General features: G+C 44.8%; 1 protein-coding gene and 1 long non-coding RNA gene across 5 annotated transcripts; one reads left to right on the plus strand and one right to left on the minus strand.

The window, feature by feature from the left end:
- Positions 1-2354: 2354 nt before the first annotated feature.
- Positions 2355-5382, minus strand: LOC138920445 (uncharacterized). The gene is made up of 3 exons (XR_011431616.1): positions 5252-5382; positions 4711-4878; positions 2355-4006 (listed from the first exon to the last, which is right to left on the minus strand). It is a non-coding gene; the product is annotated as an uncharacterized lncRNA (long non-coding RNA).
- LOC100061234 (procathepsin L) lies at positions 4928-10577 on the plus strand. Of its 4 annotated transcripts, none has more exons than XM_023627062.2 (8): positions 4928-5591; positions 7025-7161; positions 7459-7581; positions 7683-7829; positions 7934-8158; positions 8624-8789; positions 9354-9471; positions 10184-10577. In XM_023627062.2, exons 2-8 carry the CDS (start codon positions 7036-7038, stop codon positions 10281-10283), a joined length of 1005 nt encoding a protein of 334 aa, XP_023482830.1. In that variant the 5' UTR covers positions 4928-5591; positions 7025-7035; the 3' UTR covers positions 10284-10577. The 4 variants fall into 4 exon arrangements, with proteins under 4 accessions (XP_023482830.1, XP_023482829.1, XP_023482831.1 ...); XM_023627063.2 differs by having other exon boundaries at positions 5443-5758; XM_023627061.2 differs by lacking the exon at positions 7025-7161 and having other exon boundaries at positions 5442-5591.
- Positions 10578-13209: the final 2632 nt, after the last annotated feature.

Here is a 13209-nt window from a genome sequence, read left to right on the forward strand (position 1 = left end):
TTGAGAAGACTTCCCTGGTTTGGGGTTTTGAGGAGCTCATAGAGGGGATCGGGGATGCTTAATTATACGGTTTTGTTTCCTTTTCGTGGTCTCAAGTTTTTAAAGAATGTTTTGTGTGTGTGTCTTTAGAATTGGTGAATGAATGAACCTCACTTTTTTAATCCCTGAGCTTCTCAAACCATGAGTCACTGGAGCACTGTCATCACACGTAGGCTTACAAAGCTGACGAGGAATGGATCACAGGTCAGGTGCAGAGCTTTCGTCTCTGAGAAATGATCAAGCAAGGAAACACCCAGAGGCACAGGGCAAAACGCCCTCCTGGAAGCCGCTGGGGTGGGGAGATGCGGAGGCCCAGTTCGGCATGCAGCATGCCTTCCGTGTGGCTCACCTGTCTTTTCCTCCTTTCAGCACGACACCAGGAATCCAGCAACGGCACCGAAGTCCAGAGCCTGGCCCTGGGCAGCTTTGGTGCTTTCTCTCACGATGGAGTCCGTGAGCACATTTCACTTCTCCCGGTGCCCTCCAGCACCGAGAGTCCAGTTTGCCAAGTAAGTGAGGGTGGCTGGGGGTGAGGGACGAGGGCAAAGTCCCCAAAGCTCAGCTTCCTTTTCTAAGCCCTGCTGGCCTGAAGCACATTTAAGTTGCTTCCTCACTTTAGAGAGGAACCTGGCACCACCCTTGATTTTGCATACACCACTGCTGTGACCATCTTCATCTGTAAATGGGGCACATAATAGCACCCATCTTCCAGGGCAGGGGTTCTCAAAGTGAGGTTCCCCCACTAGTAGCATCAGCATTGCTTCAGAACTTGTTAGAAAAGCAAATGCTGGAGCCACACCCCAGGCCCACTGAACAGAAACTTGGGGGATGGAGGTCAGTAATCTGAGTTGTCACAGCCCCCAGTTGACTCTGATGCACACTCAAGCTTGAGAACCACTCTCATGGGGTTGGTGTGAAGAGTAGATGGAGGAGCGTGTATAACATGCTCGGAACAGTCCCGGCACCTAAGCGTTACTTACCCATTACTATCATCGTCATCATCGCTGGAATCCTTCCGAATAGTGCTGCAGCGTGCAGGAGTACCGGGCACTCGCAGATGGAGATGCCCTTCCTGTGGGACAAACCCCCTGGCACGTATATATGCAAGCTGATGCTCTTAACAGCACAGAGGTCTTCTCTTCTTGACCACTTACCATAATCATTATGGTGTCAAAGGAAAAACTGAAGAACCTACATTAGTAAGGAAAGACTTTATTAATGGGGATGATTGCAAGAGGGAGATGTTCAAAGCCTAAACTGGAAATTTCTCAGGAAAGGGGTGGGTGAGCAATGCTTTTATAGGAACAGACCATGGTCTGGTGGCTGTGGAAAGAGTAAGGAGGTAATAAAAACTGCTGTGTGGGAGTCTTGAAAGTTAAAAAGCTGCGTCAAAGTGCACTAAGAGGAGAGTTGGGACACTGAAGCAAAAGTTACAGAATGGGAAGTTCACATAGAGTTTAGGGCCTAGCTGCCCAAGTCATGCCAGCCTAAAGCTATCTTAAATACGAAGTTTGGATCAGCCTTGTCAAGAAACTAACTTTTACTTATGCCATGTGTAGTAGGCTAAGTAACAGCCCCCAAAGATATCAGGTCTTACTTCTTGGAACCTGTAAATGTTACCTTATTTGGCAAAGATTGTGCAAATGTGATTAAATTAAGGATTTTGAGATGGAGAGATTACCTTGGGTTATCTGGGTAGGCCCTAAATACAATCACAAGTGAATGGGAATTTGACAGACAGAAGAGGAGAAGCACACACTGGAGCCGAGGCATACACTGGAGCCATGTGGCCACAAGGTAAGGAGCGCCTGGAGCCACCAGAAGCTGGAAGAGGAGACAAACAGGTTCCTCCCAGAGCCTCAGGAGGGAGTACAGACCTATCAACACCTGGTTTTCGGCCAAATGATGCTGATTTTGGACTTCGGAACTCCCTAACTGTGAGAGAATACATTCCAGTGGTTTTAAGCCCCCAAGTCTGTGGGAATTTGTTACAGCAGCCATAGGAAACTAATACACCTTGTTTCATGAAAAGACAGTTTTCAAATTGGAGGAAGAGATCCCCTGGCATCCAAAGGAGAGTTTATGGACTATAGTCTTAGGGGTGGGGAAAAATCCCACAGTGTCAGCTCCTTTGTTACCTACTGCACTCATTTAAATATACTGGTCATGACTGTGCTCATACGGTGTAAAATTAAAATTATTGTAGTCAATCTCAGATTTTAAAATGGAAAGGCTGAGCTTCAGAAAAGCTGTTAGTAAAGTTACATGCAGAATGTGTCTAAGTAAATGCACAAACCACACCAGGAGAGGACATCGAGCACAAAGTAAGAGTTTAATTAATTCTTGTTGATTGATTCACCTACTTAACAAATTGGCTGTTTAACCCTTTGGGAAAAGCAAGGTTACAGGAGCTCAGAAAAATAAGTTATTTCATAAGTGGCTTCATATGAATATCTAATCATAAACAGGCTCTATTCCATAAAATTATAAATGGTAATAAACCACTTTACAAATACAGTTTTCTGGATAATGTTTTTAACAGTAATTCTTGGCGTAGTGAATTTCAACAAATTGGAGAAGGATGTCATATTGGGGAGCGGTGTTCAGTGGCCTCAGGGTCTCGAATACCACATTAGATTTGTTCGTTCCCCTATGGTTTAAAACTGCCTAGGGGTCAGCCCCATGGCCAAGTGGTTAAGTTCACACCCTCTGCTTCAGTGGCCCAGGGTTTGCTGGTTTGGGTCATGGGCACAGGCCTACACACTGCTCATCAAGCCATGCTGAGGTAGCGTCCCACATAGAAGAACCAGAATGACCTACAACTAGGATATACAACTATGCACTGGGGCTCTGGGGAGAAGAAAAAGAGCAAGATTGGCAACAGTTTTAGCTCAGGGCCAATCTTCCTCACTAAAAAGCACAAAAGAAAAACCTCCCAGAGATGTGGTAAAGAATTATATCCTGGTTTACTAGTGAGGAAAAGAAATCTAAGAGATGCACACAAATACTTTCACAGATACTGCATTTTAAACAGGAATCGGGAAGTTCTGCCAATGCATTTTATCAAGGCGGAGCTGAGGCTTGGTTGCTTGACTAAAACATGACCACTTTAATGATTAGCACTCATCAAAGTTATTTTGCAAAGAAATAAGAATACAAGAAGAAGAAAAGGAACACAATGGTTAGTAATAACACATTTTTCTAATGCAGTATTTAACAGATTATGTATGAGTAGATGTCATGAGTTGGAGCAATAATATCTTCCACTCTCTTGCTCCTATATTTCTCCTGAATTTAGGTATTTCTCAATTTAATTTTAGATTCGGGGCACATTTGGTATAAAAAGCATCCATGCTTTCTCCAGTGTATTTGTGTCACATTCCAAGAAGGGGATGCCCTTCTTTGGAGCAGCACCTGCCACACAGCCTCCTGTCAGGCTATTGCTCAAGGCACAGACCTTAACGCAGTAGCAGGTTTTTCCACCATGTGCAACCTTACAGCTCTGTGACTCAAGGGCAACTGCAAAACCCACGTTAGAATAACTAAGCTTTCTTGTGATGGACTTAGTAAACAAACAGACAATGGCTGGACTTTATATGACAATAGGACTCTGACCCACAAAAGAAACGTCTGCAGCAACTACCTCAGAACAGTCAGGACGTGTTAATGGCTCCCAACTTCTTACTTTTGCCTCCACTTCCAACCTAGGACAAACCAGAGAAATCCAAATATTCTCCCCAAACAAATCACATAGGACGTTCCATTTCTAGTTATTCCTCCTCTAGCTTCCCCATGACAACAGCCTCTCATCAGGACTTATGGAGGTTCCCCTATTTTTTCATTATAAACTTTTCATCACCCTGTCTTTGAATTGTCTCCCTTGTCAGAGCAAGTTGTTTTCATGTGGGTGGTCTTCCTTTATTTCCATGTGTGAATGATGCTTGTGTTGACCTCCATGATTAACTTCCTTTTAAAAAAAGAAAAAAAATAAAACTCCAGCCACATGCAATACAATATATTTTTGTAACTACCTGAGAACTTCTGGCTCCTAGTTGTGTTTGAGAGGAAGAGGATTCTACTTCCAAGGACATAAAACGAAATGTTTAATAAGCTGATTTTTAAAAATATTTGTCTGGTGCTGGCCCCATGGTCTAATGGTTAAGTTTAGCATACTCCACTTCAGTGGCCCAGGTTCGTGGGTTCAGATCCCAGGTGAGGACATACACGCCACTCATCAGCCATGCTGTGGCAAAGTCCCACATACAAAATAGAGAAAGATTGGCACAGATGTTAGCTCAGGGACAATCTTCCTCAAGGAGACCAAAAAAAGAAGAAATTCGTCTGATTGTGCTCCTACGAAGGTTATCAATTTAATTTTAACTAAGAGTTTACAAACTGCCATGCATTATGACTCCATTGTTGTAAATATATATATATATATACATATAAAGAGATGCCTAGAAAAGAGTTATGGGGGAGGAGACAAGGGGTGTTTATTTTCTAAAATGAATATGTTTCTTATATACTTAAAAAAAGAAACCTCAGAAAAGTTTTTGAATTAATTTCCTTAAATTTTTAGTTATATATATATATTTTTCTCCATCTAAAACATTTCTTCAAACTGCATAACCTAAACCCTGACATTAAATGTTATTAAAGTACATTTCTTACATCTCAAGAGAAGCACTTTGGATGCATTCACAATGCAGAGAGCCGGAAAGTAAAAGCAGTCTCCGTCTTTCTCGACCGCTTTTCTCCTGTTTATTAAGCCAAATTTCTCAGTAAATAACTCGTTTTGTTGGTTTTGCGAAATGCTCCAGAGGCAGGAAGAATCCCCGCCTGGGGAAGACAGGAAACGGGCATTACAAACGCCACGCCTTCTCTGGACACCTCCCTGGCCGGCTCCCTCCCCTCCCAGGACTTGGGCGCTGACCACCGCGTCCAGCCCCCGGGGTATGGCCGGTCCACCCCAGGGTCCTCCAGCACCCAGCCGCTCTGCCCAGAAACTGGGAGATAACGCGTCTGCCCGCGGCTCTGCATTCTTGCCCTCGCCCCACCCCGACAGTGGACTGATCAGCAATCAGTAAGCTCGATCGTACTGTTCCCGGCCCTCCACAGCTTTCAACCCAAAGCTCCAGGACTGAAGGACACGCAGGGCTACGCTGAAAATCCACATGGGCTCCCTGTGAGCCTCTTTTCCCGAAGCACGCACCAAGCGCATGAACTCGGGGTCCTTAGTCGACCCGAGCGCCCAGGGCGCCCCCTCCTCAGCGCTGCCCCGGGCCCCACGCGTCTACCCCGGGCCACCGAGCCCGCACCCGCGGCCGCGGACAAGCCGGGACTGAGCCGCATCACGCGCCGCGAGCCCACGCGCGGAGGCCCCGCCCCCAGGCCGGCGCGGCCAATCGCGGCGCGGGCAGGCGGTGGGGGCGGGGCTGGCCCGGCCGAATCCCAGGGCTTTAAATGCGCGGCCCGGGGGGCCACAGCCAGGCGTCGGAGACCCCCCGGACCTGTGTGTGCTGACTGCGCCTGCGCAGCTGCGCCCGCCACAGGTAAGCGCCCCAGGCCGGCCCGGCCAATCGCGGCGCGGGCAGGCGTGCCGAATCCCGGGCCTTAAAGGCTGAGTCAGGCGCGCCCGGGCCAGAACCTCTGGCTCGCCGGGTGTTGGGACAGCGGCCTTCGTCTCCCAAGTCCTCCTGCGCAGCTGTGGCCCCCGCAGGTCAGCCACCGGGGCTGAGGCCGAGGCGTGTTGGGGACAGGGCCTGGAGGAGGGGTCGGGGACACGGGCAGGCGGGCGGGCGCCACGCCCGGGAACGAGAGCGTCTGCCCACCCGGAGCTGGTGAGGCTGCGTGGGCGCTGCCTGGAGCCCGGCCAGCCTTGAGGCGGGGGGAGGGGAGGGCGGCTAGGGACCCCGGGCGGCGCTGAGACCTCTCGACTGGGCTGTGCGGGAGCCGGGCAGCCTCAGCGTGGCCTCCACCGGACCGGGCCCGGCCGGGCTGGACACGGCAGCCTAAGCCGCACGCCGCGCTGCGGGCCGCGCTCCCTGCGCCGCCGCCCGCAGCCCCGGAGCGGGGCGGTGCTCTGAGCCCCGGGAGAGCCTGCTCCTGTCCGAGCGCGGGCACCGGGGCTCTGGGCTCCGTGTGCCGGGACACCGCGTCCCCGGTGTGGGGAGGGAGTGCGGGTGTCGACGCGCAGGCCACCTGTGGGCACCCCGGGGCTCTGGAGGCGCTCCTGCCCACCTTGCCCTGGGAAGGCCTTTCGGAAAGGTTTCGAGTCGAGGAGCAGGGTTCGAAGGCACGTCTCACCCCCGCCGTACGGTGGTCAAGAAGGAGGTGTGAGGCTTCTGTCCCTGCTTGGGATAAGATGTCCTCATTAGTGAGGTTTTCCTGGGCCTTCTATAAATACCTGGACCAACAGTTTCCGAGTTGTTGCCTTAAGATTCTGACCTCTAAGGTACCTTGAGACCCTTATCAAAACCAAAATTTTCACTGCACTCTTACAAGGCTGTTTGAATTCCTGTAGCACTTGTCAGCCCACTTTTTGGTTGATGGCTGAATCAGATAGCTCCTCTGTTTTTTTGGGTTTTTTTTCTGCTTTATCTCCCCAAACCCCCCCTGTACACAGTTGTATATCCTAGTTGCAGGTCCTTCTAGTTGTGGGGTGTGGGATGCCGCCTCAACGTGGCCTCATGAGCGGTGCCATGTCAGCGCCCAGGATCCGAACCCTGGGCCGCTGCAGCAGAGCGCGCGAACTTAACCACTCGGCCACGGAGCCGCCCCATAGCTCCTCTGTTTGATAAGTCCTTGGCCTGTTTTTCTCCACCCACATTCTTAGCCGCCTTCCACACAGCTGCCGTAAATATTCTGAAGATCTTTCAAATGTTTTTACTCCACCATAGTGGCTGTAAGTTCTCAGCAGAAAGTAGGACAGCTTTTTTTTTAAGGGATTGGCCTCATCAAATCCTCATTTCTTTTCCCTTCCTAGGTTTTTGAAACATGAATCCTTCACTCTTTCTGGCTGCCCTTTGCTTGGGAATAGCCTCAGCTGCTCCAAAACTTGATCCCAGTTTAGATGCACAATGGTACCAGTGGAAGGCAACGCACAGAAGACTATATGGCGTGGTTGGTAACATCTGAAACTGTCCAGCGGGATCTCACAGAGAACGGTCCATACTGCTGGGAGTTTATAGCCGAGAGTAACTTCTTGAGGCCGGCTCTTACCAAGGCAGTAACTTCATGGCACCCGTTACCAAGCACAATATAGGCATACGTCCCTGTTGTGTGGGTGCTGGAGAACAGCTACCAGACGTAAAAAGCCATCACTGGCCATGGTTTCTCTTCTCTGTCTGCAAATCCACTTGGTGAGGATGGGTTGGGTTTTAAGTAGAAAAACAGATGTTCTGTTATGTTTGTCTCTAGAATGAAGAAGGATGGAGGAGAGCAGTGTGGGAGAAGAATATGAGAATGATTGAACTGCACAATCAGGAGTACAGCCAAGGGAAGCACGGCTTCACCATGGCCATGAATGCCTTTGGTGACATGGTGAGTGTGCCCTGGGTTGCGGAACTTTTTGTGCTTCCTGTCCTCAGTGCTTTAGCAAAATCATCTCTTGCTTTCCAAATTCTATTTCATTTGCCTTGAAGACCAATGAAGAATTCAGGCAGGTGATGAATGGCTTTCAAAACCAGAAGCACAAGAAGGGGAGAGTGTTCCTTGAACCTCTCTTTCTTGAAGTCCCCAAGACTGTGGATTGGAGAGAGAAAGGCTACGTAACCCCGGTGAAGAATCAGGTAGGACAGGATTCAGATTCAGATATTCTTAAGAGTATTTAGGCATATGGGCTATTGTCAGTCTTTGTATTTGTCTTGTAAACTGACAGGTTTTTTATTTTCAGGGTCCATGTGGTTCTTGTTGGGCTTTTAGTGCGACTGGTGCCCTTGAAGGACAAATGTTCCGGAAAACTGGGAAACTTGTTTCACTGAGTGAGCAGAACCTGGTGGACTGCTCTCGGGCTGAAGGCAATCAGGGCTGCAATGGTGGCCTGATGGATAATGCCTTCCAGTACGTCAAGGACAACGGAGGCCTGGACTCAGAGGAATCTTACCCATATCTTGCGAAGGTAAACAGAGCTCCTTATCTTGTCATTCCATTTCTGCTTTTGAAAGTTGAACATTTTCAGAGGTAACAGTCACTTTATTCAGCATTCACATTTTAGATGCAACCTGTCAGAACTGTCGTTATAAATTATCAGTCTTTGCACAATTATCTGATTAGGTGGTTAACATATTGCTATTCTTGCTTCATGTAACATGGAGAATATATGCACCATTCTGCATATAATATAAATTTCTCCATAGTGAAAAATTACTTATGGACAGGTAGACCTAAAGGGTCTTATTGAAGAAACATCTGCTGATTTTTCAATTTCAAACTAACCAATAGCATTTTGCTTTCTGGACTGCTTTATAACAAAGTTGACCTAGACATCATTAAGCTGCAGACTGCTGAGTTGTGTGGTCCTAGAACTCGTGTTCCCCAGGAGTGAATGGTAGTAATCATTTCTCTCTCTCGTTACCTTTAAAAGGAAGGAAATAACTGTAATTACAAGCCTGAGTATTCTGCTGCCAACGACACTGGCTACGTGGACATCCCTCAGAAGGAGAAGGCCCTTATGAAGGCAGTGGCTACTGTAGGGCCCATCTCTGTTGCTATTGATGCAGGCCATGAGTCCTTCCAGTTCTATAAATCAGGTAGATGTTACTCTTTTTGTTATAGAAATTCAGGCAGGCAAAACTGGAAAGCGTCACCATGGTTGACTTTTTCATATGGAGGCCTTCTTTCCAGGACTAGAATTTGAGTGTGTGCATTTAACATAGTGATGTTTCCATTTGACATGGTACTTTAAGTGTTTTCTCAAGATGACAACCTCCTCATAAATATTTTTAAATGGCTATGTAATTCTATAAATACAACCTAATTTATGTAAATATACTTCAGTTGTTGGATCTTTTTCCCAGAAATTTTTTACTATTGTAATTAGAACTGTAAAGAAGCCCGTGGCTCAAGTATGTTTTTGTTTTGTGCTTTTTCCTTAGTTGACATGCTAAGAGTAGAAGGGATTATGCTAATTAATATTAGTAGACAAGTCCCGAAATTACCTTTGCCTTGATAACTAGATCTTATTATTGGAAACCTTTTTTTTTTCCCTTTGGTAAAAAATATTTTGGATTTAGTTGAATTGTTGATTTCTAGTGAGTTGAGTTTGACTTTTTCCTTTTTATCAGCTTTACTTTTTTTTTTTTTTACTTTCCCAGGCATTTATTATGATCCAGACTGCAGCAGCAAAGACCTGGATCATGGTGTTCTGGTGGTTGGCTATGGCTTTGAAGGAAGAGATTCAAATAACAATAAATTTTGGATTGTCAAGAACAGGTATAAAACTTCAAATGTTACATTTATATTTTAAATTGAAAAGGGAATCCTTGTTTGGAATCAGTATTTCGTTTCAAGTCCAAAAAAGTTCAAATTTGAAGTCAGGAAAGTCTTTCTCCTGCTTAGGGTAAACACAGAAGTACTGATGTTTGATTTTAAGATTCTGTAATAAGCTTGTTGGGGTTATTATTATGTATTTGTAACATGGCATTTCTAAATTCTGAAAATTTTCTTAATTCAAAAACATGTCTGGCCCCAGGGGTTTCAGATAAAGGATTTTGCACCTGTAGGTTGAGGGCTGGTTTCCCTTTTCTGTCTCAGGTTTTTCAACAAGGTATAGTGAGCAGAAGCATCTGTCTCTGTGATTCTTTAAGTCTGAAAGATTGTCCAAGACTCCAGTGGCCTCTGTGCATCCTTCCTGTTACCATTTGTTGCCCTGCCATTGCATTCTGCTTCTCAGCTCTCTCTGCCTTGAGGGCTGTCAGGATCAGTTTTTACAGCTAAAGTTCTTTCATTGAGATGAAGTGTAGGATAGCCTGTGGAGATAGACTGCTACATTGGAATCCCAGTTTCACCTCAATTTCCTGTCTTATAGAAATTGATAAGGAACCACGGAAAGTAATATACTTAGATTTTAAATATGGACTGTTATTAATGAAGCTAACGTGTACTTGATTCTTTGTATAAAACAGAAAACATACTCTTCTTTCAGTTGGGGTCCAGAATGGGGCTGGAATGGCTATGTAAAAATGGCCAAAGACCAGAACAACCACTGTGGAATTGCCACAGCAGCCAGCTATCCCACTGTGTGAGCTGACGGACAGTGATGGAGAGGACTTGAGGACAGCATATCCAGAGGAATTTTATCTTAAAACTGAACAAACCCTTATGCGTAAGATAAGACACTTGAATCTTTGAGGATCCAAGTTGTGATTTGAATTCTGTGACATTTTTATAAGGGTAAAATGTTACCACTACTTTAATTACTGTTATAAATAGCTTTATAATGTTGAAGACTCATTGCTTAATTCTAAGAATTTTGAATTTCCATTTTTTAAAAGGATATATAAAGTTACCTTTTAAAATAAATTTTAATTCACTATGTAGAGATGGAACTTCTTTCTGTTTGTGTAATTGGAAACTATAATTGGGCTATAAAGACATAACTGAATGTGCCAATGGTGCCTTAGGACAAAGACATTGGGTGGCCTTCTGGGTCTTTTAGTTATAAATATGCAGATTTTATGTCAGCTGTTCATTGGCCGTGTTGGCCCAACACTTGAATCTAGCAAAATGTGACAGACAGTCTGGAAGGACAAAGGTAAATTGTTTGAATAAAGAAAACCAATTCACTTTGTAGAAAAGTGAATAGGCATACAGATTCTTAGGTTTTAGATACTAGAAAAGGAGATCCTCTTCCTTTGACTCAAGATGGTCATAACCTAGTAAAGTTAGAGGATGAAAGTCTCAGAGCCGGTGACTGAAGTACCCTGAATTGCTGGGGAAGACCATGTGACTACTCTGCAGTTGAGTAAGGACCAGATAGAAGTGGATGGCCAAGGCTGTTTTGTCTTCGTTCTGCCAAGTCTCTGATGGCATTCCACATAACACTCCTAGGAAAAGCCTCATTGTTACCTAGTGTTAACAAAAGTAAATTTAATGGTGTGATTAACCATTAAATCATCGGTAATAACTGGAGAAATGTGTTCAAGATCCACAAGAGAGGAAGCTGGGCTAAAAAAATAGTCCTCTGGCCTTGGAAGATTGGTGAGAGGTCACTAGGGCAAACTTGGGCGTAGCTACCTAATCTCTGAATTAAAAAATAAACTCAGAAGGAAACAAAACAGCCTAGCATATGGTTAGACGCCTAACATATATATTTTTAGTAAATACAAATAAAACAATACCTTTGTGTATTTAAAAGATGGGAAAGAAATATGCAAAGCTTCTGGCTAAATTATGGATGATTATTTTCCTTAACCTATTCTGCAGCAAACATATATTTTTATTAGCAGGAAAAAAAATAGTAAAAATATACCTACATTCTGCAGGCTGAAGAAGCATGTGTGCGTGTGTTTAAAATCACATGTTCCCAATCAAATGAGAAAATACAAGGAGGAAGCTGGTGAAATAGTTAATCTAGCCATCGTCCATTGTGAAAGGGATGAGAGGGGACGGCCGGAACTATGTATCCCACAAAACCCACATCAGCCTTTGTCCACAGCCGATTGTGGAAAACGTAATCTTCCACGTTCAGTCTGAGTTTCTGTGAGAAAGGCTGCTTTCATCTTGCTTTGCATCAGCAGGCTGGCTCTGAGTGCTGTCCACAGAATCCTGAAACAACTTGGGACTCTAAGGAAGCGTCTGGGTGCTAAACTGAACAAAAGTGTGATGGCTTTTTATTTAAATAATACAGTTTCAGGTCTTAAAGCAGAAGACCCCTCAGATGTCTATGAGATTTGATGTTTTTATAGCTTTCAAAGATCTTTATATTTTAAACTGTGAGAAGTTCCAAACCACATCTATCATCTAAAAGCATTTTTCAAAGGAGCCAATAAACTTGAAATAAATAGAACTGGAAACAAATTTGATCACCACAAAAATCTAATCTGAAGTACAAATTTATTACCAGTATTTCCTGTAATCCAGACATCTCAACAATTCCTTTTCCTAGTTAAATTGCAAGGGAAGTAAGAAAAGGTGAGATAGAAATGATCCTGCAAGTTATGAGGGAGAAATTGGTTCATGTTGGTGTGTAGCTACAAGACTAGCCAGCCCTGGTGGTCTAGTAGTTAGAATTTGGTGCCCTCATCACTGTGGTCGAGGTTCATGTCCCAGTCAGGGACCCACACCACTGTCTGTCAGTTGTCATACTGTGGTGACTGAGTGTTGCTGTGATGCTGAAAGCTCCACCACCAGTATTTCAAATACCAGTGAGGTCACCCATGGTGGACAGGTTTCAGTAGAGCTTCCAGACTAAGACAGACTAGGAAGAAGGACCTGGCCACCCACTTCTCAAAAAATTGACCATGAAAACCCTGTGAGTAGGAGCGGAGCATGGTCTGATACAGCACTGGAAGGTGAGCGGGTGGCACAAAAGGACCAGGCAGGGTTCCACTCTGCTGGGCACAGGGTCACTAGGAGTTGATAAGGATTTGCGTTATATAGGTGTGTGCATTTGTTAAGCTCAAAAATCTGCACACTTAAGATTTGTACAGTTTATTATATATAAATTTTACATTAAAAGACAAATATTGAGCCTCATTAATAATATGCATGCTAAGGTATCTAATAGAAAGTACTGATGTCTGCAAATTATACTTTTTCATTTTTTTCTGGTAAAATATATATAATATAAAATTTAACATTTTAGCCATGTACAATTCAGTGGCATTAAGTATGTCCATAATGTTGTACGAACATCACCACTGTCCACTTCCAGAACTTTTTTATCACCCCAAACAGAAGCTCTGTACCCATCAAACAGCAACTTCCCATTCTCACCCCTCCCCCCCCGCCCCCAACCCCTGGTAACCCCTATTCTGCTTTCTGTCTCTATGAGTTTGACTATTCTAGGTGCCTCATTTAAGTGGAATTGCACAATATTTGTCCTTTTGTGTCTGGCTTATTTCACTTAGCATAACATTCTCAAGGTTCATCCACGTTTCACATGTGTCAGGATTTTATTTCTTTTTAAGGCTGAATAATCTTCTCTTGCATGCATATACTGCATTTTGT

Source organism: Equus caballus, chromosome 23 (genome assembly GCF_041296265.1).
Source record: "Equus caballus isolate H_3958 breed thoroughbred chromosome 23, TB-T2T, whole genome shotgun sequence".
Lineage (NCBI taxonomy): Eukaryota > Metazoa > Chordata > Mammalia > Perissodactyla > Equidae > Equus > Equus caballus.

Excerpts from the sequence above, each read along its gene's own strand:
- LOC100061234 (XM_023627062.2), top strand. The coding sequence starts at position 7,036 with ATGAATCCTTCACTCTTTCTGGCTGCCCTTTGCTTGGGAATAGCCTCA. Across the intron at positions 7,582-7,682 it reads TGAATGCCTTTGGTGACATG|ACCAATGAAGAATTCAGGCA; the intron begins GTGAGTGTGCCC and ends TTTGCCTTGAAG. Across the intron at positions 8,790-9,353 it reads CTTCCAGTTCTATAAATCAG|GCATTTATTATGATCCAGAC; the intron begins GTAGATGTTACT and ends TTACTTTCCCAG.